The sequence below is a fragment of the Aethalodelphis obliquidens genome, unplaced genomic scaffold (assembly GCF_003676395.1).
Source record: "Aethalodelphis obliquidens isolate GAN/ISIS:26980383/991018 unplaced genomic scaffold, ASM367639v1 scaffold53, whole genome shotgun sequence".
Taxonomy (NCBI): domain Eukaryota; kingdom Metazoa; phylum Chordata; class Mammalia; order Artiodactyla; family Delphinidae; genus Aethalodelphis; species Aethalodelphis obliquidens.
In genome coordinates this window covers 12155136-12182648 of record NW_020837997.1, presented here as the reverse complement: position 1 = coordinate 12182648, position 27513 = coordinate 12155136, and the positions used below count along the sequence as shown (strand labels likewise).

Sequence of the window (27513 nt, the reverse complement as noted above, 5' to 3'; positions counted from 1 at the left end):
GACCCTCAAAACACTCCGCAAACCCACTCTACAGACTAGGAGACTGAGGTCTGGGGAAGCCAAATCATGAGACATTCGGCACTTTGGGGCCCCCCGGCCCATTCTCAGGGTTGGCTTGACTCTGAGCCGAGTCATGGGATATGGGGCTGGATCGTGCAAAGGGACCACTTCAGAGACCCCTGTGTGTACAGAAGGGGCTTCAGGAGGGGCCTGTGGGGGGACTCATAGCTGGACAAACTCATCCTTTTCCAGGGTGCTCAGATGAGCAGCAGGGCGGCCGCCAGGTCTGGGGCATCCCTCACCCACCAAGGCCTTCACGAAGAAAGAGATGGCATTGCCTCACATGGCCCAGCCCCTCACCGTCCAAGAGGCAGGAGCTGGACCTGTTGCCTGTTGTCGATGGAGGTGAGGGTATGAGGAGGGGAGGGGGGATCCCTTCCATCCGCAGGAACCCCGTCCTGGGGTTTGACAGCCAGCAAAGAACTCCTGCGGGAATCAGAGACATCTGCCCAGCGTGGATTCCAGGGTCCTGCGGTCCATTCTGGGTTCTATTCTGGGCTTCTGTTATTCAATGTAGGATCCTATTCCAGAGTGCTGAGATTTGATTAAACTGCGTCCCCCACGGACGCTGCTGTCATACTCGAGGAGAGAACTGGAAGTGAGAGTGGGTGGGTCACTCGCTGCAGAAAACAGCGTTATGGGGGGGTGGGGGCCTGGGCTCTGCCAGGGCACAGAGAGATGCACCGGGCCGGCAAACGACGGGGACCACCCCCCTCCTGGGTCATCAAGAGACAGAAAAACAGAAGCATCCGCTTTATACGACTCCTCCAACACACACACACGCACACACACGGGGACAGGAGAGATGGTGGCTGTCCGTCTCTAGCGCCGCAACCCAGCCCCGGCCTCCCCGCCCCCCGACTCCCGAGCGGTGCGCGCGGGTGTGCGCGGAGACGTGAGCCCGCGGGGTGGGCTTTCTCTTGCGGCCGGCCGAGGCTCCATCCTCTGGCGGAGACGCCTGGGAGGGGGCTCGGACGCCTGTGCTCCGCTGCCGCTGACAGGCAAGGGGGTCTCCTGCGCAGTAGCCCCCACGCCTCCTCGTGCGATCGGCAAGCAAGCCTCCAGCGCTTGTTCTGAAAGGCTGATTCCATTTCTGCGGGTGTTCTCAGGCAGGGAGGCTCACCCCCCACATCAGCTTCTTCGCTCATCAGAATTGGAAGATACACGTACTCAGGGATCGGAACTCCTGGGTATGCACCTGACCCAAACGTGGCACGTGTCCACCAAAGACAAAACACCGGCAATGATCTCTATGCCTTAAGAGCAAAACTAGAAACAACCCAAATGTCCACCAGCAGGAGAGTGGACGAATAAATGGTGTGTCGCAGCCATGGAATACCACACAGCGATGACAAAGTGCAAAGCGCTGAGGGGTGATATTGAATCTCACGGGCGCGGTACCAGAAGAAAAGCAGGGGTTGGTTACCGTAAAAGTCAGGGCAGCAGCTCCTCCAACAGAAGAGAGGGGTTTGGGCTTGGGGACATGGGACGGGGTGGTGTCCAGGGTGCCAACTGTGTAGTGGTAACAGGGTGCTTGCTTTGTAATCAGTTGGGTCGCATGCACTTTTCTCTAAGTGTGCAGTATTTTTCAAATTTTAAGAAAAAAATTTTTAAGCCAGGCTCTACTCCCACAGAATGCTGCCCCAGTCAGGAGGTGGCCCCCAGGGGCCCCTCCGTCCCCAGGGTCCAGCCCCGAGCCACCTCCTTCTTCTTTATCAAACATCAGCCCGCACCTCCAGGGAGGAAGGGGGCCAGCTTGCAGGAACTGAGCCAGAGAAGCCAGAGGCTCAAGGTCTGTGGAGCTGGGTGGCTGGAGCTGCAGTCCTCACTCTGCTGGGTGACGTCAAACAAGTCCCTTCCTCTCTCTCACCACAGTCTCCCCACCTTTCAAATGGGGTGAGCAGCAGCCCTGGTGCCCCCCTGACATGGCAGATGGATGAGGTGCCCCGGCAGTGCTGGGAAACAGTGATAACCCTGGGGAAACTGAGGCCCAAGAAGAGAAGGGCATTGCTTGAGACTCCTCACCCATCCCCACTGTCAGCAGGTGTCAAAGAGAGACGGGGAACTCCCTAGCCTAGATGTATGATGACACTGCACCATGCTCCTGGTTCTAGAACATTGTAGCCTGCACTGTCTAATATGGTAGCTGACTCCCAGCCTAGAACATTCTAGGTCTGCACTGTCTAACATGGTAGCTGACCCCAAGTCTAGAACATTCTAGCCTGCACAGTCTAACATGGTAGCTGACCCCCAGCCTAGAACATTCCAGGTCTGCACTGTCTAATATGGTGGCTGAGCCCTGGTCTGGAACATTCTGGGTCTGGGCTCTCCGAAACAGTAGTTGATCCCTGATCTAGAATATTCTAGATTTGCACTGTCCAGTACGGTAGCCCTTAGCCACATGTAGACATTGGAAGTTTAAATTTACATCTATTAAAATTAAATAACATTAAAACTTCAGTTCCTGTGTCACTCTTGCCCCTTTTCAAGGGCTCCATAGCCACACGGAGCTAGTGGCCACCCTATTGGACAGCGCAGAGAGAACACTTCCACCTTCAAGTTCTGTTGGACAGCAATGGTCTATAATGGGGATTGGCAAACTACAGCGCTATTCGGGCCCCCAATCTGTTGTTGTCAATGAAGTTTTACTGGCACACAGCCATGCCCATTTGTTCACTTGTCATCTGTTACTGTTTTACACTTTGAGTAGATGTGACAGAGGCTGTATGGCCGGCAAAGCCATACATTTCTGCTTTACAGAAAAAGCTGGCTGACCCTTGGCCTGGAACATTTTAGAACTATGCCATCCACTAGAGCAGCCGACAGCCACACGTGGCTACTGAGCACTTGAAATGTGGCTTGTGTGACCGAGAAACGGAACTGTGTTTAATTGTGTTCAGTTAAAATTAATATAGGACTTCCCTGGTGGCGCAGTGGTTAAGAATCTGCCTGCCAATGCAGGGGACACGGGTTCCATCCCTGCTCCGGGAAGATCCCACATGCCGCGCAGCAACTAAGCCCACGTGCCAGAACTACAGAGCCTGCGCTCTAGAGCCCGCGAGCCACAACTACTGAAGCCCACACACCTAGAGCCCGAGCTCCGCAACAAGAGAAGCCACCGCAATGAGAAGCCCGCACACTGCAATGAAGAGTAGCCCCCGCTCGCCGCAGCTAGAGAAAGCTGGCGTGCAGCAAGGAAGACCCAACGCAGCTAAAAATAAATAAATAAATTTATTGTTTTAAAAAAATTAATATAAAGGTAAATCTAAGTCTAAAACCTGTTACTAGCCGACTTCATTCTTGGAAAACCTTTAAGTATGTTTAGGACAATTTGGGCAAGTGAATCTATTTTTTCAACTGTCAATTTTATAAAATGCAAATCCAGATCGAGCATCTCTGATAACCACTGAGTGTCCCACTTGAGATGGACCAGAAGTGTGCAATCCACACACCGGATTTTGGAACACTTAGGATGAAAAAAAGGAATGTGAACTATCTCGTTAATAAGTTTTACGTGGGCTCTACTGACTGCCCCTTGATAGGATTTTGGAGATAGTGGGTTAAAATAAAAGATAGCATTAAAATTCATTTCAACTGTTTCTTTTTACTCATTAAATGATGCTCCTAGAAAAATCTAAATGCTATACATGGCTTGCATTCTATTTCTATTAGCACCGTTCTAGAACATTAACCGTCTCCTCATTCTCCTAAACAGGGTTTCTCAGCCTCAGCACTGTTGATCTGGGGCTGGGGAATTCTCCATCGTGGCGGGCCGTCCTGTGCACTGTAGGGTTTGGAGCAGCATCCCTGGCCTCTACCCACAAGACGCCAGCAGCATCTCCTGGTCATGACAACCACAAATGTCCCCAGACATTGCCCAGTGTCCCTGGGGGCAGTAAACTCGTCCGTCAGGCTCTCACATGTCCTTGCCCTCAGCAGGCCAGGCATGTTCCTGCTTCCAAGTCTTGGTATACCCCGTGCTCACACCACCCCCATCTGCCACAATCCTCCCCATTGCTCAAGACTCAGCTCAAATGCATCCCCCTCCAAGAAGCCACCCTGTTTGCCCTCCGCGAGGCCATCAACGCAGGTCACCTGGTTCTCCCTTGAGATGCTGCCCACAGTGACCCTTATATCTGGCTCTTCATTTTGTGGTCACCCCTTGTAGTGAGTTGAATGGCTGTCCTCCCTAAAAATATGTCCAAGTCCTAACCCCTGGAATCTGTGAGTGGGAACTTATTGGAAAAGGCATCTTTAGAGATGTAATTAAGTGATAGATCTGGACACGAGGTCATCCTGGATTTAGGTGAGCCTTAAATCCAATGACTGGTGTCCTCATAAGAGAAAGGCAGAGGGGCTTCCCTGGTGGCACAGTGGTTAAGAATCCGCCTGCCAGTGCAGGGGACACAGGTTCAAGCCCTGGTCCGGGAAGATCCCACATGCCGCAGAACAACTAAGCCCGTGCGCCACAACTACTGAGCCTGCGTTCTAGAGCCCGTGAGCCACAACTACTGAGCCTGCACTCTAGAGGCCGTGCTCCGCAACAAGAGAAGCCACTGGACTGAGAAGCCCATGCACCGCAACAAAGCGTAGCCCTTGCTCGCCGCAACTAGAGAAAGCCCGCACGCAGCAACAAAGACCCAACACAGCCAAAAATAAATAAATTTATTTAAAAACAAAGAGAGAGAGAGAAAGGTACAGACTTCCGTGATGGCGCAGTGGTTAAGAATCTGCCTGCCAATGCAGGGGACACGGGTTCCATCCCTGGTCCGGGAAGATCCCACATGCCGAGGAGCAACTAAGCCCGTGTGCCACAACTACTGAAGCCCGCGTGCCTAGAGCCCATGCTCTACAACAAGAGAAGCCACCACAATGAGAAGCTCACGCACCGCAACGAAGTGTAGCCCCTGCTCGCCACAACTAGAGAAAGCCTGCGTGCAGCAACAAAGACGGAGCGCAGCCAAAAATAATAAAAATAAAATTAATTAATTTAAAAAACAAAGACTCCTCGCTCCCAATGCAGGGGGCCCGGCTCCGATCCCTGGTCAGGGAACTAGATCCCACATGCATGCCGCAACTAAGAGTTTGCATGCCACAACTAAGGAGCCAGTGAGCCACAACTAAGACCCGGCGCAACCAATGAATAAATAAATATTTTTTAAAAAGACAGAGCGAGAGAGAGAGAAAGGCAGAGGGAGGTGGGAGAGCTGAAGACACAGAGAAGAAGGCCACGTGATGACAGAGGCAGGGGTTGGAGGGATGCGTCTACAAGCCAAGGATTGCCAGCGACCACCAGGAGCTGGGAGACAGCCTGGGATAGAATCTCCCTGAGAGCCTGCAGAGGGAGGGCAGCCCTGCTGACAACTGGATCTTGGACTCTGGCTCCTGGAACTGGGAGACTGTAAGTTTCTGTTGCTTTAATACACCCAGTTTGTGATGCCTTGTTAGAGTGGCCCTAGGAGACATCTACACCCCCGGATTTACTCCCATCCTGAAAGTCAGGGTCTGCCCTCAAGGGACCCCCAATCTAGGGGGAGACATAGGCAGACGCAGACACCCCCAGCCCCGAGGGGTCAGGGATAAGCAGAGGGAGGAGATAACAGGGGTCGCCTTGAAAGCAGCGTAGAGATTCTCCAGGTAGGAAGGCAGTTTCCCACACGTTCTCCACACCACCTAGAGGTTGGTGTTCTTTCTGGGTCCTTAGTATCTGGAGAGTGAGGAATTTCTAGGAACTAGGGGCTGCCGGAGACCAAAATATAAGAGCTTAACATCTCCAAAAATGGAATCTACTTTGTACCCACATTTTTTTTTTTTTTTTTTTTTTTGCGGTACGCGGGTCTCTCACTGCCGTGGCCTCTCCCGTTGCGGAGCACAGGCTCCAGATGCGCAGGCTCAGCGGCCATGGCTCACGGGCCTAGCCGCTCTGCAGCATGTGGGATCTTCCCGGACCGAGGCACGAACCCGTGTCCCCTGCATCGGCAGGCGGACTCTCAACCACTGTGCCACCAGGGAAGCCCTGTACCCACATTTTTTAACAACCCCCTCTCCAGCCTGGTCAGATGGACCTGGTGATGCCCATTTTGGAGACAAGGATGACTGAGCCTCTTAAGGAAAGATACTGTCAAGGTCACACAGGTTGGGAGGAGTGTAGCTGGGATGGGAACCCACAGGATCACAGAAGTGGGGGGAGGGGTGACACATGGAGGAGAGGCTCTGGAGAGCAGGATGTGGGGATGGCAGGGCTGCGGGGGGGATGAGGGAGGGAGGAGGAGAAACTTGTTCAAAGGGGATGCTGTGGCCAGTTTGAGCTCTGCTGGGTCTGGGGTGCCTGGGAGAGTCACCAGGGGGCGGTTTCTGCACACAGAGCTGGCGAGAGAAGTGCAGCATAGGTGCTCAATGAAAGTTTGCTGGTGGCTGGATAGATGGATGAAAGAACTCGATCCATGGGCTGGGAGAGTGAGCAGAGAGAGGAGGACAGAGAGCCCTGAGCCTGACACAGAGAAGGAACCCCGGGCAACTGGCATCTTTACATCCTGAAGAGGCCTCGGACCAGGGACCAGCCTGGAAAGAGGGGAGGGGCATACAGGGAGGGATGGCTCCTTGACTCCTGGCCCTTCCACCGTCTGCCAGAGCCCAGCTTTAGCCCCCAACACAGAGGGAACAGGCCCCTGAGGCCTCAGGCAGCCAAAGGCACTGGCTTTGGATCTCAGTGATCCCATCAGGAAAATGGGCGCAGGGGAATGGGGAAGAGGGACTTAGCTGATGGGGGCGGAGGGAAACTTCTAGGAACGTTGGCAAATCTCCATGTGGGTATTGATTTCTCTGAACAGAGAGTCAGAGCTTACAGCCAGGACCTGATGCCACAAAAAAAAAAAAAAAAAAGGTCCACTGGATATGGAAGGATTGGGAAACAGCACTGGAGCTGTTGCTAGCATGGGGTCTGCAGTCAGACCATGAAGGTCATATCCCTGTTCTGCTGCTTGCTGGCTGCCAGAACTTGGACAAATCCACTACCAAACTTTGTCCCTCCCTGGCTCCTGGCAAGTTGCCAGGATAGAATATGGCAGAAATGAGAGTGTGTCATTCTGAAAGGAAGCCATAAAAGGTGCCATGGCTTCCTCCTGGCTCTCGCCTGCTCCGATCACATGCCCTGGGGGAAGCCAGCAGCCCTGTTGTGAGGCCCCTCCCTCAAGCAGCAGGCACCAGGGAGATGCCCACGGGGAGAGACATGGCTTGTCTCTCCCATGGAGACTGAGGCCTCCAGCCAACAGTCGAGCTCTGGCTGACAACTTCACTGCCACCTCAGGAGAGACCCCAAAGCCAGGACCACACAGCAAACTCATGCCCCAATTCCTGACCCCCGGCAACTGTGAGATAACAAATGCTGATTTTTTTTTTTTTTTTTTGCGGTACGCGGGCCTCTCACTGTTGTGGCCTCTCCCGTTGTGGAGCACAGGCTCCGGACGCACAGGCTCAGCGGCCGTGGCTCACGGGCCCAGCCGCTCCGCGGCATGTGGGATCTTCCCGGACCGGGGCACGAACCTGCGTCCCCTGAATCGGCAGGCGGACTCTCAACCACTGCGCCACCAGGGAAGCCCGAATGCTGATTTTTTGAAGCCACTAAGTTGAGCAGTAATTTGCGGTGCATCAGGAGATAACTAATACAGTCCGTAGAACCCCACTGTGCCCCTTGACGCTAACCTGTATGGACGGACCTGCCCTCCAGTTTCCAGTTGATTTGGGGAGGTATTGACAGAAGGTCCAAGGGAGGGAGAAGAGTGAGTTCCGGATGGTGTTTATTCCACAGGCTCTAAGTCACCTTTGCAAGTCCTGTTCCTTCTCCTGGCATGCCCTGCCTTCTCATCTTTCAAGTCTCTTCTCAAATGCCACCTACTCTGTGAATCCCTCCATGACCTTCGGTACAGTTTCACCCCATTATACTCTTCCGATGCTGAAGACCAGAGAGGTTGAGTTACTGGCTCACTGTCACACAGCAAAAACAGGTGGGAGCTAAATGAGGAGCCCACTGATGAGGCCACCAAAGTGTATGCTCTTGCCTCTGCCACTTCACCTTCCAAAGAGGGGCTCTTTGTTCTGCAAGATAAGGTTGAGACCACCCCCTCCCAAACATTGTGATGCTTGTTCAGAGTTGAGTTAAACCCATGCCACAGCTTCACGTCCCTGGCAGGCGAACCCCAGATTGTCCACTGTCAGCCGTGCTGTGCCCATGCTCCCAGCAGTGATGGCATGATGCCACCAAAGCATCTGCTGAATCTTCTTGAGGCTGAAGGGTCCCTGAGATTTCCAGAGGGAAGGGGCGACACCCCCACCCCCGAACTCATGGGGGGTGCCACAGTTCTCACTGGAGACCTGGCTTGGCTGGCTCAGGGGGACCATCCATCCTTTACTGGGGGCAGGGACCTCCTGCCCACCCAAAGAGGACAGGGCTGATAAGAGAGACCAGCAGGGACAGAGCCTGGGCCAGCTTTCCCTGGGGAGGAACTATTACATTAAGGGGCCATAGCTTCATTTGCTCCATAAGAACAAGGAGAAAGAGAACCCCTTCCCTTTTTATGGTGAGAAACAGGTAGGGTCTAGGCTCCTCCCTGAGGCCCACAGGCCCTGCACATCTGCCTCTCTCACCTCCCTGCCCTCCCCTCCTCCCTCTCTCCCCCTCGCTCATTCTGTTCCAGACACATGGGCCTCCTCGCTGTTTCTCCAACACACCAGGCCCAGTCCTGCCCCAGGGCCTTTGCACAGGCTGTCCCTCTGCCCTGCCAATATTTCCTCATCCTTCAGGTTTCAGTCCAATGACACTCGCATGCTAAGTCAGGTGCCCTTGTGCAGTATGCAGCCTGCACGCCACACAACAACCCTGATGTGAAGTGTACAGCATGGGATGCAGTAGGCACACAAGAAATGCTCATTCTGGTGATTTCTGTCTCCCTGTTCCTTATGCCTCTTTCTGAGTCCAGAAGCACGTGGGCTTCACAGCTGATCCCAGGAAGGGCCTTAGCCTTCCCCAGGCCGAAAGCATCTCCTCCGTGTGTTCCCTCCCTTCCCAGACAGCACCCAGGACTCACCCCGGGCAAGGTCTTCTGTTCGTGCAGGGCAGTCTGAGCTTTGATGGCGGAGTCCCTGGCACAGTAGGTGAGAAAGGCACAGCCTGGAGGGGAGACAAAAATGGGTGTTAGGAGAAAAGGATGCTGTATACCCATGTTCACAGCAGTATTATTCACAATACCCAAGAGGCAGAAACAACCCAAGCGTCCACTGACTGATGAATGGATAAACTAAACGTGGTCCACCTGTACAATGGAATATTACTCAGCTTTATAAAGGAAGGAAACGGGACTTCTCTGGCGGTCCAGTGGTTAAAACTCCGTGCTCCCACTGCAGGGGCAGAGGTTCGATCCCTGGTTGGGGAATTAGGATCCCACATGCCGCACGGCACAGCCAAATAAATAAATTAAAAGGAAGGAAATTCTGACACATGCTACAACATACATGAACCTGGAGGATGTTATGCTCAGTGAGAGAACCAGACACAGAAGGATACTGTGTGATCCCACTCACACGAGGTCCCCAGAGGAGTCGCATCCATAGAGACAGGAAGTAGATGGTTAGGGGCCGGGGGCTGGGGGAGGGGGTGGGGAGTTAGTGTTTCATGGGGACAGAATTTCAGTTTGGGGAGATGAGAAAGTTCTGGAGGTGATGGTGGGGATGGTTACACAACAGTGGGAATGTACTTAATGCCACTGAATTGCACACTTAAAAATGGTTAAAATGGTCGACTTTGTGTTATGTGTATTTAACCACAATAAAAAAAATTTAAGGAAAGAAAAGAAGGAAAAATGATTAAGGTGGTAAATTTAATGTTATGTGTATTTTACTACAATTTAAAAAACAAAAAGAGAAAAGGAGGCTGGAGCCCCCTTTGGGTGTGGGGCAGTAGGAGTAGCTCAGCTCTCCCCTCCCACACGTACATTTCCCAAAGGGTGAGACAGGGAAAGGCAGAGAGGAGAATCAGCTGTTAATTAAATCCGTGGCTGATGCTAAAATGCGGGGCGAGGTGGGGGAGGGGAGAGGGGGCAGAGCTGCTGCCCCAGGGAGGACGGTGGGGAGGGCACCAGCAGCCCCAAGGAGTCAGAAGAGGCCTCAACCCTGGAATGAGGAGCACAGTGACTCTGCCACTAACCAGCTTTGTGGCCTCGGATGGGACGCTGCCCCTGTGTGGGCCTCAGTTTCCCCCATCAGAGAGGATGGTCCGAGGGTGCGGTGGGATTGACCCACCAAGGGGCGGGGAGCGGAGCTACAAGGGTGGGGTGTGGCGTCAAAGGGCAGGGCCAATCAGGAGAGGCAAGGGGCGGGGCCAGCCCTAAAGTAGTCTAGAGAGAGGGTGTGATTGGAGGAAGTCCTTAATGGGGGCGGGGGGTGAGAAGCGTGAGAGCCACAGAGACAAGAAAGGTTGAGAGACAGACACAGAAGAGGAGCGAGCAGAGGGAGGCGCCCAGAGAAAGGCCAATGAGATCAAAGATATTTTGAAAGATGTTTGCCCGAGGCGGGCTAGAGGATGCAGGCAAGTTCCCTGGGATGGACATAGGGATCCGGGCTCCAGCGCTGGGTTGCCTCTCTAACCCCTATGGACCTCAGTTTCACTGTCTGTGAAATGAGACCATGGTTGGCTGCTCTGATGCTGTCGAGTCCTGTGTCCTCCATGCCCAGCTCCCTCCCCATGGTCTCTCTGCCTTCCCCGAAGAGGACCCCCTGTGCAGAGCCCCTAGGAACAGCTCCGTGGGCACCACTTCCGCCCCAGGCTGGAGCTAATTAAAGCCGCATCCTGCTGGGCTGCGCTCACTACGCGGCTGCTCCCACCAGCTGGGCCTGGTGATGGGGAGGGGTCCCCGCCCCAGGCCTGAGAGGTGCCCTGCAGCCCTGGGGAAGGGGCACCAGGCAGAGCTGAGGACAGCTTCTAGCATTTAAAAAACATTTAAATGTGTTGGGAATGTAAAATTGTGCGGCCGCTGTGGAGAACACTTTGGCAGCTCCTAAAAAAGTTAAACATAGAATTACCATATGATCCAGCAATTCCACTTCTGGGTATATATCTCAAAAGAATTGAAAGCAGGGACTCGAAGAGATATTTGCACACCCGTGTTCATAGCAGCATTATTCACAACAGCCAAAAGGTGGAAACAACCCAGATATCCATCAACAGATAAACGGATAAGCAAAATGTGGTCCATCTATAAAAGGACCACAAAGGAAAGAAATTCTGACACCTGCTGCAACATGGATGAACCCTGAAGACCTGATGCTCAGTGAAATAAGCCAGACATAGAAGGACAAATACAGTATGATTCCACTCATAGGAGGACCCAGAGGAGTCAGATGCATAGCGACAGCAAGTAGATGGTGGGGGCCAGGGGCTGGGGGAGGGGGATGGGGAATCAGTGTTTAATGAGGACAGAGTTTCAGTTTGGGAAGATGAGAAAGTTCTGGAGATGATGGTGGGGATGGTTGCACAACAATGTGAATGTGCTTAATGCCACTGAGCTGTGCACTTAAAAATGGTTAAGTTGGTAAATTTTGTTATGTAATTTTATCAGAATAAAAACTTGTAATTGGGATATATTACAAACATCCCCTCTTTATAAATTTTGTGTGCTTATTCTTTTTTGATTATATTTGATGCCCATGTCTTCTTCCAATACATGCCTCATCTTTCCACTTTTTTTTTTTTTTTTTGGTGTTTCTATTTTCTGAATAGAATCTCCCAAGGTCTTCAGGGAAACGAGAAGCACTACGAAAATCGGCCATAAAGACTGAGAGAAATTAGGCATGATTGGCAAGAAATTGGGCTGCAGGAAGATGTAAAATAGGGGCAAAGCCCTTTCTCCTTGGGTCCTTTCTTGCCTGTGGAGCCCTATATGCAGAAGATGGAGTGTGCTGGCCCTAGAAGGGTAGGTGAAACCCCTGAATAACCTTCCATCGGCCTCTGGGTCTGGAAGGTTTGCAGCGAGAGAAAAAACCAAAACGAACACGCGAGCCGCTGTCCCTGGTACTGAAATGTTTCCCTGTTTTCTTGGCCCTATCTTTTCTCGGCCTCTTAGCTTCTCTTTTCTAATTGGTGAAAACGTGTCAATGTTCACCAGTTTCTGGATAATAGAGCCTCGAATTTCAGGTTCTATTAGGGTTGAACTGTTTCCCTCCTCCCGCAACCTCATATGTTGTTCTCCTAACCAACAGGACCTCAGAATGTGAACTTATTTGGAAATAGGGTCGTTGCAGATGCAATTAGTTGAGGTGAGGTCATAGTAGAGTAGGGTGGACCCTAACCCAATATGAGACTGATACCCTTATAAAAGGGGAAGACTTGAACACAGAGACATGCACACAGGGAGAACGCCATGTGAACATGAAGGCAGAAATCTGGGGGATGTATGACAAGCCAAAGAACGGTAAGGACTGCCAGCACCACCAGAAGCTGGAAGACCTGCATCAGATTCTCCCTAATGGTCTCAGAAGGAGCCAGCCCCTGGGGCTTCCCTGGCGGTCCAGTGGTTAAGATTCCGTGCTCTCAATGCAGGGGGCACGGGTTTGATCCCTGGTCGGGGAACTAAGATCCCACATGCCACACAGTGCGGCCAAAAAAAAAAAGAAGCCAGCCCTGCTGACACCTTGATCTCAGACTTCTGGCCTGTTGGACTAGGAGAGATTACACTTCTGTTTTTTTAAGCCACCTGGTTTGCAGCACAGTATTTCAGCAGCCTTAACAAATAAATACAGTTCCCAACAAACACAGACTTTTAGTGATGATGTTAATAAAGCTCCTTAGTTTTGTTTTTGTTTTTTGCGGTATGCGGGCCTTTCACCGTTGTGGCCTCTCCCGTTGTGGAGCACAGGCTCCGGACGCGCAGGCTCAGCGGCCATGGCTCACGGGCCCAGCCGCTCCGCGGCATGTGGGATCCTCCCGGACCGGGGCACGAACCCGTGTCCCCTGCATCGGCAGGCGGACTCTCAACCACTGCGCCACCAGGGAAGCCTTAAGCTCCTTAGTTTTTATTGCTAATAAGCTTATACTCAATACTGACTCATTTAATCGTCACAATAACCCCACAAAGGAGCTGTTAGCATTGTCCTCGTTTTACAGATGAGGGCTTGAGGTACAGAGAGCGGAAGTGACTTGCCCAAGGTCACACAGTGGAACATCCCAGGCAGTCAGGCGCCTCGAACTGTGTGCTAACCACTAGGATACACTGCCTTGAGTTTGCATCTTTTCTAAAAATTTCCCCCAGAGCCTATGAGGGAAATAGGCCCCCCAGGCCTATGTGGAGGGTCACAGGCCCCTGCCTTAACTTTCCGTGTAAGGAACCTTAAAATAGTACCACCTTTCTGACAGAATGTGCTGCTGGATCAAATGTTGAAGAGGCCATGGACCCCATTTCAATTTAGGGGGTCTGGTTTGCTGCATCCTAGTCCTAGAGGGACCCTCCCAGGGAAATCTCAGCCCAGCCAGTGCCCACAATGGGTGAGCCTCTCAGCAGATTCCAGCCCTGGCTACCCTCACCCTATACACCAGCCTCGTCAATGACAAGAGGGTGGGACCAGGTGTTCAGCAAAACACACTCCAAGCCCCGCGCTGGCCAAGCCCTGGGGTTCTGTAGAGGCGGGGCAGGTCAATAGGGCAGCCCCACCTCCAAGAACCAATAACCCAGAATGCTCAGTACTTGACAACCCCATGGTTCCCTTCACACCCACCCCCATTTTTCAAAGCCTGGACAAGAGCTGGCCTCTCGACACCCCAGGTGGAGTAGGGACCAATGGGGGGATCCTTGGGAAACAAGAGATTTCCTCAATATATGAAAATTGTCTAACAACTAGATCCACCTCATTGTGGCTCTCTTTGGAGGGAGGCAGTGCCCTGTCCCTGGAGGCAAGCAAGCAGCAGATCCCCTTCTTTACTGGGAAACCTGAGGGTCCCTCCTCTTGACGAGATCCTCTGCTCTCTGCTCCAAGATCACAGCTTTTGGAATTTCATGACTTGAAGTTGTAATAATGACAGTAATAGTTGAAGTTCACTGAGTGCCAAGCATCTTATAGAGACATCACCCATATGAACCCTTCAAACCCTCAGCCTAGCCCAAGAGAATGGCACTGTTGTGTCTGTTTTCTCCCCATTTTAAGACGGGGACACGGAAACACCATTGAGCTGTCACACAGCGACGGGTCCCAGAGGTGGAATTCGAACCCTGGAAGTCTAACTCCAGTCCCAGCCCTTCTGCACCACAATACTGCCCCTCTTATAACAGTAGTAGCAATAACAGCCAAATCATTGAACACTTAGGGCGTTCGCTGTCCTGGGTACCTGGCTCCACGCCCCTCTCTTCTCTGCAGGAATCCTATGAGGGAGGTGTTATGCACTGTATGGAGGAATTGAGGTTCAGAGAGACAAAGTGACTTGCCTATGATTGCACAGCAGGTAAGGGGTGGAGCTGGAATTTGGAGCCAGGGGTATCTGATGTCATGGGCTTCACTCCCATCCACTGCACTTTTGGGGCTTTTGTCCCTGGGGTGTGGAGTGGCAGAGGCACCCAATTCTGCCATCTTCCCTGAACTCACTCCACACCTTTAGTATTTTAAGACAAACGTGGCCTTAAGAGCATCCATGAAAAGACCATTGTGGGCCACCTACAATCTAGTCTAGACACCAACTGTTTGATGCACAGATAAACTGAACCATTAATACAGGCCTCCCAAACATGGAGACCCAGGCCGACTCCACAGAGCCTACGATGGTAGGGAGAAGAGTGTCCACCTTACAGGTGAGGAGACTGAGGTTCCCAGTGGCCCAGGTCACCCACAGATAGGACAGGGCTAGGACTTAAGCCCATACCTGCATGACACATGACACAGGGCTCTTCCCCCAGCCCTGGGGATGCTCCTCTCTGAGGAAGGGGGCAGAGGTGGCCATTGTCCCTCCATGGCAACAGGCCTCTGCTCAGCTGGGGTTCTGGAGACAATGCTTTGACTAATGGGTGATGCTCAGGCTCCAGGCTGGGTAGAGGCAGAGATAGACACACCCCTGTGTGTTGTCAGCCTGGGGCAGAGGTGGGGACACGGGGCTAGGGAAGCCCAGAAGATGAGAAGCATCTCTGAGCACTGAATGCTGGTCCTCCCAGAAAAGATCCATCCACTCCAGGAACCTGGGAACGGGACCTTATTTGGAAAAAGGGTCTTTGCAGATGTAAGGATCTTGACATGAGATCATCCTGGACAACATGTGGGTCCCAAATCCAATGCCAAGTGTCCTTATACGAGACAGAAGAGGAGACACAGACAGAAGACAGGGGAATATGGAGGCAGACACTGGACGGATGCAGCCAAGGGACGCCTGGAGCCCCCAGAAGCTGGAAGAGGCAGGAGGGACCCTCCCCTGAAGCCTCCAGAGGGAGCACAGCCTTGATCTCAGACTTCTGGCCTCCAGGACTGAGAGAGAATCTGTGATCGTTTGGAATGGCTACCCCAGGAAACTGGTACCGATGGGGACCCAGGAGCAGCAGCAGTTTGGAAGGAAGAGGTGGAACCCGGTTTGGGCCCTGCTGGATCTGAGGGTTTGGGGGTCTTCATGGGAAGGACCCCCTCAGGACTGACTAAAAATCCCCCAAGTTGTACCAGCCATGTGCATGGAGCCAAGCCCTCATGCAGCTGCTCTCCCTGCCATCCCTGGATTCTCACACCATATATATATATATATATACATATATATATATATATATTTTTTTTTTCCGGTACGCAGGCCTCTCACTGTTGTGGCCTCTCCCGTTGCAGAGCACAGGCTCCGGACGCGCAGGCTCAGAGGCCATGGCTCACGGGTCCAGCCGCTCCGCGGCATGTGGGATCCTCCTGGACCGGGGCACGAACCCGTGTCCCCTGCATCGGCAGGCGGACTCTCAACCACTGCACCACCAGGGAAGCCCTCTCACACTATTTTTATCCCCATGTTACAGAGGAGTTAACCCAGGCTCAGAGATGCTGAGCAGCTTTCCTGAGGTCATACAGCAAGTCAGAAACAACCCCTGGTGCTAAACCCAAACTGGGGGTGGGTAAAGGGCTTCTGAGTTCCAGAAAATTCCAGAGCCTTGGGGAACGACTTAAGTCGCTGGAGCTTGTTACATTGATCTAATGAACTAGAAAAACTGTTTTAAAAATGAAAAGAGGGGCTTCGCTGGTGGCGCAGTGGTTGAGAGTCCGCCTGCCGATGCAGGGGACGCGGGTTCGTGCCCCGGTCCGGGAAGATCCCACATGCCGCGGAGCGGCTGGGCCCCTGAGCCATGGCCGCTGAGCCTGCGCGTCCGGAGCCTGTGCTCCGCGACGGGAGAGGCCCGCGTACAGCAAAAAAAGAAAAAAGAAAAAAAAAAATGAAAAGAAAAACAATTTTTTTTTCCTTTTTACTATTCATAGTCCTTATGTTCATGCATAAGTCTGGGATTTTTGTCACTTCCCAGGCAGCTTGGTAGGTCTGGGGACTGACCCTGATGGACACTGGTCGTGTCCCTGGCTGCACCCTGACCCTGGACACACCCCACGCCTGGCATCTCAATGACTGCCTTTGTTTTTGTTTCTTTTAATATTTATTTATTTGGCTGTGCCGGGTCTTAGTTGAGGCATGCGGGATCTTTTAGTTGCGGCATGCAGGATCTAGTTCCCTGACCAGGGATCGAACCTGGTCCCCCTGCATTGGGAGCACGGAGTCTTAACCATTGGACCGCCAGGGAAGTCCCTCGCTGACTACCTTTGAACTTGCCATTTTCTTGGTTCACACACCCTCACCCTCATCTTTGCCTGGCTCATTTCTCCTCAACCTGAAGGTCCCAACTGAGCCACTGCTCCTCAGGGAAGCCTCCCCAGCCCCAGCTGATGCTGGGTCAGGGGGGTGGAGACAGGTAGTGTCCCAGTCACTTATGTGTTCCCAGTGTCCAGCATCGGGCCCAGCACACAGCACGTGCTCAGTAAGAATTTGGCCACGGTTCCTGGTCTCCATCCTGGTCCAGACCCACCTGGACCAACTCAGTCCCCTACCCCCTGGTCCCCAGCTACGCCCTGGCGCCCACAGTCTGTCCTCCCCAGAGCAGCCACAAGGGGGCGCCTGTGACACCTGAGCCAGGCCCCGCCCCTCCACAACCCTCCAGAGCTCCCACCTCCCTGGGGTAAAAGCCCAAGTCCTCCCCGTGGCCCACAAGGCCCTGAACGACCTCCCCCTTCCCCTCCCTGCCCTCCCCCCTCCTCTCCCCCTTACTCACTCTGCTCCAGACACACGGGCCTCCCGGCTGCTCCTCCAACACACCAGGCCCCGTCCTGCCCCAGGGCCTTTGCACAAGCTGTTCTGGGATGTATTTCCCCCAGATCTCTGCACAGTTCACCCTCTCACTTCCTTCAGGTCTTGGCTCAAATGTCACACCCTCACTGAAACCTCCATGGAGCACCCTGTTTAAAACGACAGTCCTGGGACTTCCCTGGTGGCACAGTGGTTAAGAATCTGCCTGCCAGTGCAGGGGACATGCGTTTGATTCCCTGGTGTGGAAAGATCCCACATACCGCGGAGCTACTAAGCCCATACACCACAACTACCGAGCTTGTGCTCTAGAGCCCGCGAGGCACAACTACTGAGCCCACGCGCCTAGAACCCATGCTCTGCAACAAGAGAAGCCACCGCAATGAGTAGCCCTGCCTGGATGGAACTAGAGAAAGCCCGCGTGCAGCAACGAAGACCCAATGCAACCAGAAAAAAAACAAAAACATTCCTCAACCACCCCCCACCCTGTTCTATTTTTTCCTGTGCCTTTGTCACCATCTCAAATGGCACATAATTTTTTTTTCTGTCTCCCCCACTGAAATGCCACTTCCAAGAGGATGGAGGGAGTTTGTGTTTTGTTCAGTTTGGGGTCCCCAGAACTTACATAGTGCCAGGAACAGAGTAGGTGCTCAATAAATACTGACTGAATGACTTTGTTTCCAAACTGACCTGCTAATATCAAGACCACCTCCTGGAGGGCGGCGACTACACTTGATTCATTTTTCTCCCTCCCCCCGCCCAGCATCAGGTCAGTCAATATTTCCTGAGCACCTGTCATGTGCCAGTTGTGCTGGGGAAACAAAAGCAGGAGAGACAGCCTTTTTCATTTCTCTCTGATCACCAACATCTCCTCCCCTCCCCAGCCAGGACTCCATCCATGACCGATTGTGCAAAGTCCTCGTCTCAAACCCCTCTGATCCCCACCCACCGCACAGTGGCACCCCAGGCTCAAGATCTTTCAATTCAGTGCTAATCAAGGGACTAAAGACAGGGAATTAACCCTGCCCGATGCCCTTCTGCTGTGTGATCTAGGGCCAGCCACTTTACTTCTCTGAGCTTCCACTTTCTCATCCATAAAATAATAATACCGTCCACTAAAGATTATAGGAGACATTCCCTTCTGCTGTGGCACCACCTCTCCACCACCCCCTGTCCCCGGTCACCCTGTCCACCTCCTTGTCCATCCTCTCATCCTGAAGCCATCCCCCACTTTGCTGAGAATAGCGGGGCTGATGGGCCCCTCCCTCTGCTTATAAACTCATTGCTTCCTGTCCAAGAGGGCAAGACTAGGACCCAGGGCGCACACTCCATCGGGCACACCGTCTCTGGGCTGCCGCTCCTTAGCCTCTGTTGCTCCCTCCTCCTCTGCCCCCACCTTACACACTGGGGCTTCTCAGGGCTCATCTGGACCCCCGACTTCCTGCCTACGGCCATGTTGACTCCTCCCACGGATTTAGTCGCCATCGCTGCACCAGTGATTCCCCCATCCGTGCACTCACCCATCCATCCATCCATCCATCCATTCATCCACCTGTCCATCCATCCATCCATCCATACATACATACATACATACATTATCCATTCATTTATCCTCTCATTCACCTGTCCATCCTCATATCCATCCATCCATCCATCCGCTATCCATTTATTTATCATCCAGTACTTTATTCATCCATCCATCATTCATTCATTTACCCATTCATCCATCCACACATCAAGTTATCCAACCATCCATACATACATCTGTGAATCCACCCACCCACCTGCTGTGTTTCAGGTACTTTTCTAAGCACTCGAGACCTATCAGTGAACACAAAAGGCAGAAATATCCCATCTTAATAGGGCTTCTAGTCTATTGGGAGGAGAGAAAAACCACTAAAATAAAAAGTAAAATCTATGGTACATCAGAAGTTCTCATTTTCACAGAAAAAAAAGGGGGAAAGCAGGGAAGAAGGGTTTGGAGTGCTGGAGAGTGGCTGAGATTATAAATCATGTCTGCAGGATGGCTTCACTGAGAAGGTGACGTTTGCAGAGGATGAAGGAAGAGGCATGTGATTATTTGGGGGAAGTGTGGTCCAGGCAGAGGGCACAACCCATGCAAAGGCCCTGGGGCAGGACCGGGCCTGGCGTGTTGGAGGAACAGCGAGGAGGCCCGTGTGTCTGGAGCAGAGTGAGCGAGGATGTGAGGTGGGGAGAGGGAGGGTGACTCCATGGTTCTATCCTGAGCACCCTGAGGGCTTGTCTACATGACACCACACTGACCACACATGACACCACACTGACCAGAATGTTGGTGTGATCCTAGATCGGGGTCCCCCCCTCGGCACTGCTGCCATAGGGGCCGGGTCATCCTCTGTGGGGGCCATCCTGGGTGCTGTAGGGTGTGGAGCAGCCTCCCTGGTCACCAGCCAAAGTCAGGACCCCCCCCCCCCCAACTCATGACAACCACAGATGTCCCCAGACAACGCCCAGTGTCCCCCAGGGGGCAGGATCGCTCTGGGTGAGACGCACCTCACTGGACCCCTTCCTCCTCACCTCCCCCCACCAAGAGATGACGATTTGACTTTTTAAATCACCACAAATCACCACCCTTAGGACCACTCAGCTGTGCTGACAACTTTCTCACAGCACATTGTGCTCCTCGTGGGCACAGGAGGTCTAGTTCACTCAAAGGTGGCACATAATAGGGACAAAAAAAGAAAAAAAGCAGTTGAGAGAGGGGGTGGGTAGGTAGGTGAAGAAATGACCTTGCAGCCCTACCCACCCACTTGGGGTAGCTCTAGATGACACCAAAACCCTTCCAATATAGACATTGCTATGATGAACGTGCTGTGTGTCCTTGGGGTGGTGCCCTCCCCTCTCTGAGCCTGCCTTTCCCCATAAGCTTGCTCAGGAGACCCCTAGTTGTGGTGGGAATGCCTCCTTGGGTCCCTCCTCCTAGCAGAGGGTCAGGGACAAGGACATAATGAGTGCCCCCTCCCCACCTCTCAGAAATGAAGACTCCACCCTTAAAGGCTGCTGGGAGAAGTAGGAGGACAGTTAAGGGAGGTTACAATCTACCCTACATGACATCTGCAGGCAACCCGCCATCTCTCAGGAGCCCCTCAGAGGAGCTGGGCTCAACCGTGGTGGCAGAAATCTCCGATGTTTGTCCAATACACCGGACCCCATCCTGCCCCAGGGCCTTTGCAAATGCTGTGCTCACTACCTCCAGATTTTTGGGCCCTGAGACACACAGGCCACTATTCTCCCAACACAGCAAACTAATTCTGACCTCAGGGCCTTTGCACATGCCATGTCCTCTTCCTGGAATGCCTTTCCTTTGGGTTTAGAACAACAGCTTTCTCATCTGTAATGCAGGTCTCATCCCAAATATCACCTCCTGACATCTTCAGTCACCCAACGTCAGCTGTCACCCTCCAACACACATCTCATTTTACTTCCTCCAGAGCGACTCTCTCCTACCCAAATCTTATTCATCTGTTTGCTCACTTATTGTCAATCCCTCCTCCCCCCAGATTGCTTTGTGTCCCCCAGAGCCTAGCTCTGGCACATCCCAGAGACCTGACAGACAGTTGTTGACTATCTGGCTACCCAACCATTTACTGACACCAAGTATACGCAAGACACTACTGACAGTGATTGCATTAACCACATTCTATAAACTAATTCTAATTTTTACAACTACTCTGTAAGACGACTATTGATATTCTTTCTCTTTTACAAATGAGGACGCTAAGGCTAAGAAAAAAGATAAGGTGGTTTGTCCAAGGTCACACAGAAATAAAAAGCAGAGCCAGGAACAGGAACCAAGCCTGTCCGGCTGCAAAGCTGATGGTCATTCCCATTCAGGTGGGGAGGAAGGTGGTCAATGTTGGAGGGGTGTCCACCAACCCAGCCAGCCAGCCATCCGTCCCTCTATCCATCCACTCACCCATCCATCCACCCCTCTACCCATGTATTCCTCCGTCCATTCATCCATCCATCCATCCATCTATTCATCCATCTATTTACCCACCCACCCACCCATCCATCCATCAATCCATTCAGCCTTTCATCTGTCTACCCACTCTTTCATCCAGCAATGCACTCATACAGCCAAGTCACTGTCACCCATCCGTCCATTCATACCTAGAACTATCTACTCACGTATCCATCTATCCACCTGTTGACCAGTCCTCCCCCCCAATCCAACCACTCCCTTACCTTCCCATCCTCTCATTCCCTTAGGCCCTTGTTCATCCACATGATCCACTTCAAAATGGTGAACAAGACACAGTCCCTGCCGTCACAGAGCTTACATGTCAGTGATGATGACCGTGACCCCAGATCAACAGAGCTATTGCTAGGTCAGTGTCTTCCAAACCTAGCAGCCCCTCCCTCTGGCCCTGGACAAGGACAGCCAGCATCCCTGGATGGCTTTCATCCTGAGTCTATGTCTCCACAATCACATCTCTTTCTCTGACTCCTTTATTTCTCTTCCAAAGTGGGTCAAGTCTCAGGTTGGGAGGTGTGACACCTAGCTATACTGCTGTGTGACTTGAGTCTGGGTGTTGCCTGTCTCTGAGTCCCAATTCCTCACCTATCCATGTGGGGGAGGGGAACCTGGTTTTCTAAGAACCACTGCGACCTGAGCACATGTCTGCTTCTTTGTGACCCTCTTGTCCCGCAGTGTGAGCCTCGCCCCAAGGGGAAGCTTCTGTTGTACCCATCCTGGTGTGTAGGAAATGTGCATATACTGAACAAGGCTGGGAGGCTGGAAAGAGGCCAATGGTGGCCATGACAGTTAACAGGACATGAAGCTCCCTTTTCATGCAGGTCTGAGATCCTCCCCTGCTCCATATTCTTCCATGGCTCCCCAGTGTCCTCAGGAAGGAGTCCAAGCTCAGTCCAGCATAAGAGGCTCTTCAGGGTCCAGCCCATGCCAACTCTCTGGCCTCACCTCCCATGCCTCACCTAATTCCTCCTCTACTCCATCTGTGCTCCTTCACTCCTCCAGGCCTTTGCAAACCCAGTTCCCTCTGTCCACATCCAGGAGGACAGAGACATCCACCTAGCTGACTCACTGCTTTTTTTCACACCCATAAAAGGGCCCAGAACAAAAAAAGTGCTCTGTGAATAAATACATGAAACGCTTTCTCCACCTGGCAAGCTCCTATTCATCCTTCAAAACCCCACTTCTAATGCCCCTCTGCCATGCAGCCAGAGTCCCCAGGCAGAGCCTTCAACTTCCTATCCAGTTCCCTCAACCCTGCATCCCCTCCCTTTCATACAACCCTGACCATTCCAGCTATAGGTGCCAATGTCTAGCTCTGTCTACCAATCAGAGGGGTCTCAGATCTCTCTTGCCTAGTACAAGGCAAGGCCCCAAAAGGTTTCAGGAAGTGTTGGCTAAATTAGTGAGTGTGGTCCTACTGAGTGCTCCTAATGGAGAGGGTCTCATCTGCCAACATCAGGGGTGAAAGAGAGTCACCGGCCTATTTCAGAGATAGCTCGTGGGTCCACCCCCCATGCCAGGATTTCTCAGAGAAGCCCTGCCAGACATGCCCCACATCAGAAGGGGACCCTGGGGCTCCCAGGACTCTTTGCTGTTTTCCCACCAGGGCAAAAACTCTGTCTTTCCCCTGCTTGAACTTTCCCAGAGTCAGCATCAGCATTGCTCTGGGCCTTTGCACATACTCTACCAGGAACACCCTTCCCCGTCAACAGATCTTTCCCACCCTTCAGGTCTCAGCTTACTCGTATAATAAGCATGGCTCTGTGCCCAGCCCTGTGTCAAGAGCTTTAACCACCATTCCGGTCCTCACATCCCCCAACCCTCTCCGAGATGAGAGGTCTCGCTGGCCTCCCAACTCTATAGATAACAGCACTGAGGAGGCTGTGGCCTCCTCTGGGTTGTCCCCGCTGATGTGTTTCCACCATCGCAGCCCTGACATCAGTGCCTTGTAACCTCCTGGTTCCTCACTGTGTCCCCCACCATGTGGGATCTGGGGGTGGGAGGAGTCTGGGAGAGGATTTTTATCTGTTTGCCCAACACTGTATCCCGGGTCTAGGACGGGGCCTGGGACACAGCAGGTGCTCAATAAATGTTGGCCATAGGGGTAGATGGATTTACGGCTTGTTGACTCCATTGTGCCACATAGGGATTCCTATTTGCTCGGAATCTCAGCCCCGCACCAACGCCGGCACACAGTAGGCGCTCAATCAATGCCCTCAGCCTGAAGGAAGGCAGAAACGATGTCACAGTCACCCTCGGAAAAGCCTGTTAAACCCATCATCATGGGAAACTGAGGCACTGAGGGGGGTGTGCCTGGCTCAAAGCCGCACAGCCAGCCCTGGTGGCTCTCCCCAGCCCCGCCGCCGCTGTCCCTTCCCTCCATCCCCCCCGCCAGGCAGCGCCTGCCGGCCGCCCAGCCCGCCGTCTCCCTGGGGCTGGCACGTCACACTCGGAATCTCACGCCTCAATCGCGGCGTGCTCCAGCCTCCCCCCAGCCGCCAGCCGAGCAGCTGGTGCTCCCATGGAAACCGTAGGCCCCGACCCGCCCCCTCCACCTGCACCGGCCCCCCTCACAACCTCCGCTTTAAGACAAATATTGTCATTAACATGCAAATATATATGTGATTACCATAAATGGGGGCCGCGCGGCAGCGGACGAGCCCTCTGGCAGGCGCCTGCCCCGGGCAGGTTGGGTATTAATATTCAGCCCGATCGGGAGAGGGACGGCCCGAGCCACACCAGGCACCTCGGGGGACCCCACGTGCACCCAGCGCCTTCGGAGGGAGGGTCCCAGAGGGGGCCTGTCCCCCAGCAGGTGACTGGAGGGGGTGATGACTGGACACTGGCCACTGGGAGACCTCTGGCCAGTGGGAGCCCCCCCAGTGCCTGGCCTGAGCCCCGGGCTGGGCTGGGAGCGCCGGGGGAGGCCTCCTTTCTCTGAATGGGGCACCGATCTGGGCGGGGGGAAGGTCTCGTGGTCTCCCTGCCCCCCTTCTCCAGCTCTGCCCCACTCCCGCCCTCTCTCTGCCTCTTCCTGTGGAGGGGGGGGGGTTCTGGGGGCGGCTCCCTGGGTCTCTCCCTCTCTCCATCTCGGGTGTATCTCTCTCCTTCTCTGCTCTTGCTGTGTCTCTCCACCTGTCTTCATCTCTCTCTCTCAAAAACAAAACACGCCAGCACCCAGGGGCCTGCCCTGTTCCTGAGAAATCTTCACTTCCCGCCCTGCCTTCTCCCCTTAACCCTGCCCCATCCCCAGAGCCCAAGGACCCGGCTGGACTCCCTGCCTTTCTCCTGGTCCCAGCACGGGCCCGTAGAAAATGAGGTGCCCCTACCCTCCACCCTTGGCGATGGCTGTCAGATGTCACAGCCCCGCCCCCTCCCCTCCCCCCCCCACCGCGGTGTGGGGTGGTCCTCATCCTCAGCTTGGGGAACACTGTCGCTCCTTCATCACACAGATATACTTCTGCTTCCTCTGGCCTGGGAGGGAGACAGGTGGGTGACAGCTGGGGGGCAGCTCTGGTCGGTCCTTGGGACCAAGTATTTGCCCCTCCAGCCTCAGTTTCCCTTCTGGATGAAATGCACAGGTGCTCACAAGCCCATGGGAGTGATGATCCCTTCACTGGGCATCAAAACAGGCCCCCAAATGTGAAAATTAAGGGTGTGATGGTGATCGTAAGAATAATGCGATACTGGATGGTCCTTCTCCCACTGGGTGCTGGGGTCACGGGGACCACAATGGGTGTTTTCACTTCACCCCAACCCGGCCCTTTCAGCTCCCCTGGTGCCCAGCCTCCGGCGGCCCAGAAAGCTCTCAGGGGATTTCTCTCCACAACCCGGCGTCCACACTCCCACCCCATGGCTCTCAGCCAGCACCCCCAGCAGGCACCCTGCACCCTGTAGGCTCCCCAGAAACGAAACCAGAGACATGTTGGCAGGAGGGGCCTGGAGCTCATCCCCACACCACAACCTCCCAGTCATCCTTCCACTTCCCTTTGGCTGAGGCCCAGAGAGGGGCAGCCACTGGCCAGACAGAGGTCACACAGCTGAGCCCCACAAACAGGCCTCGATCCCAGCTGCTGGCCTTCAGCTCCCCCCAGCTCCCACCCACAGGTAAGGTCCTGCCAGGCCCAGCATAGGTGGGATCAGGAGGGGGAACCATTCAGGTCCTGATGCTATTGGGGGAGGGGATAGAAGGGGAAGACCCCCACCCCCATACCCCCCCAGGCCCTGCATCCAGGGCTCAGCCCGACCCAAGTCTCCTGCAAAGTGGAGGTTGAGGACCAGGTATCATGGACACCCAGCTTCCTAATTTTCACCCTCCAAGGAAAGATCGCAAATGGGAAACACCCTGAGATGCCCCCGATCCCAACATTCTCCGGCCAGAAAAAAATAATCCCACCCACATTCATAAGAGCCTGCTCTGTTAACAGCAGGTAAACTGAGGCTCTGACCAGGTGAAAATCCAGCCACAGTTTCTCCCTCACCTTCCCACACTGCGGGGGCGGCAGGGGTCTCCAGGGGAGATTTAAAAATGAGAAACGAGGAGAGGGCCACCAGGTGTCTCCTTCTCCCCATACCCCATCTGTCTCCCTGACCCAGAGCTCACTGACAGCCTTTCAATTCAACATTTGGGGGGGACCACGTGGACACTCCCCCACCCCACCAGAATCTTTCTAGAAAAGGGCCCTTCGGACACACCAGGGGGTGAGGGCTGTGGAAGGAGCCCTTCATACAGCTGTGGATCCCTTAGCCTGGATGAGTGCAAGCCCTCTGCCCTCCTAGGCCACAGGGAGAAGTTAGATTTTCCAGGCCCTTTTTTTTTTTTTTTGGTGATGGTTGGATTTGAAAAGAGGTGGGGGATGGGAAGAGTTGCTTTCCTCCCCCAGGGTACCGGCTGGAGGGTCTAGCTGAAGTGGCAGGCCTGGGCTCCAACCCACCAGACCCTCCCTGTGGCCTGCCCCGACCCATCATTCATTGATTCATTCACTCGTTCATTCATCCATTCATTCAACAAACACGTATTCATGCTTACCATGCCCGCCACACTGAAGGGAGGACAGGCATGAATGGGGCCTGAAATAGGTCATGGGACCTGATCCATCCCCAAGACCCCTCCAGGGTCTCACCTGGGGTGTCAGCACAAAGCCTGTACCATTCCCACCCGCAGTCCCCAGCCCCTGCCGGAAGAACTGTCAGGGCCACCCCCATTCAGATACTGGGCCGTGATCAGAGCCCAGGGCTGGGGCCACAGTCCCTGGCACCCCCTCCCAGCATGCCATCAGAGAATCAGGTGGCAGGGAGGCGGGCAGGCCTCCTCGCCCCACCTGCCTCCCCCGCTGGGCTCACAGGTCGCCCACGCCTCCTCATCCACCCCAGGATCTGGGCTCTGCCAGATGGACGGTCCAGGCTCATCGTCTTTGGCCTCAGCCTTCAACACACTGCTAACAGGCTTGGCCAGTTTTAACTTGAGCCAAAGGTGGAGGCGGCATTCAGGGTGGGGGGGGGCCGTAGAGAAATGGAGGGGGGATGCTGCTCCAGACAGAGAGGGTGGCAGGGGGGAGGGCAAACGGTAGCCTTTTAACCACCCGAGGCTGGTGCTCCCCCTGACTGGCTTAGCTGCCTGCACCCCAGCCCCCCACCCCGCTTTCTTTGTAGTTACCGATTAGCCCGGGATCCTGGGCATCCGTGTCCCCCGTGGCCGGCTGGACCTGCCCCACCGGCCTGGCTTTGTGAAAATGACCAAAGCAATGGAGTCCAGAGGTGCAAACTTCCCCGACGGGGCCTGGAGAGGCCGAATGAATGGGGAGGGGGGGCGGCAGGGAGGGGTGGCAGCGTTCAGGCAGCTCCCCGAGCAAAGGGGCAGGAAAGAGTGGGTGAGGGAGGGAGGAAGGGGTGGGGGTCTAGAGGGAATGAGAGGGAGAGGGAGGGAGAGAGAGAGAGAGAGAGAGAGAAGGAGAAGGATGCTGGGGGGGGGAGGATGGGAGGTAGAGGGAGATGGGAGAGGAGAGAAAAGGAAAGAGAAGAGAGAGAGGGAGAGAGAGAGAGGGAGAGGGAGAGAGAATGCCGGAAGGTGGGGAGGGAGGGAGAGGGGGCGGAGGAGGGG

At 53.9% G+C, this 27513-nt stretch overlaps 1 protein-coding gene across 2 annotated transcripts in view; it reads right to left on the bottom strand.

Annotated features, from left to right (window-relative positions):
- The window catches only part of CELF5 (CUGBP Elav-like family member 5), a 49916-nt gene that overhangs the window by 21801 nt on the left and 602 nt on the right, over positions 1 to 27513 (bottom strand). For both annotated transcript variants that reach the window (XM_027085554.1, XM_027085555.1), the window contains exon 2: positions 9144 to 9226. In XM_027085554.1, coding sequence (XP_026941355.1) covers positions 9144 to 9226 — 83 coding nt within the window. The remainder of the gene's footprint in view (positions 1 to 9143; positions 9227 to 27513) is intronic.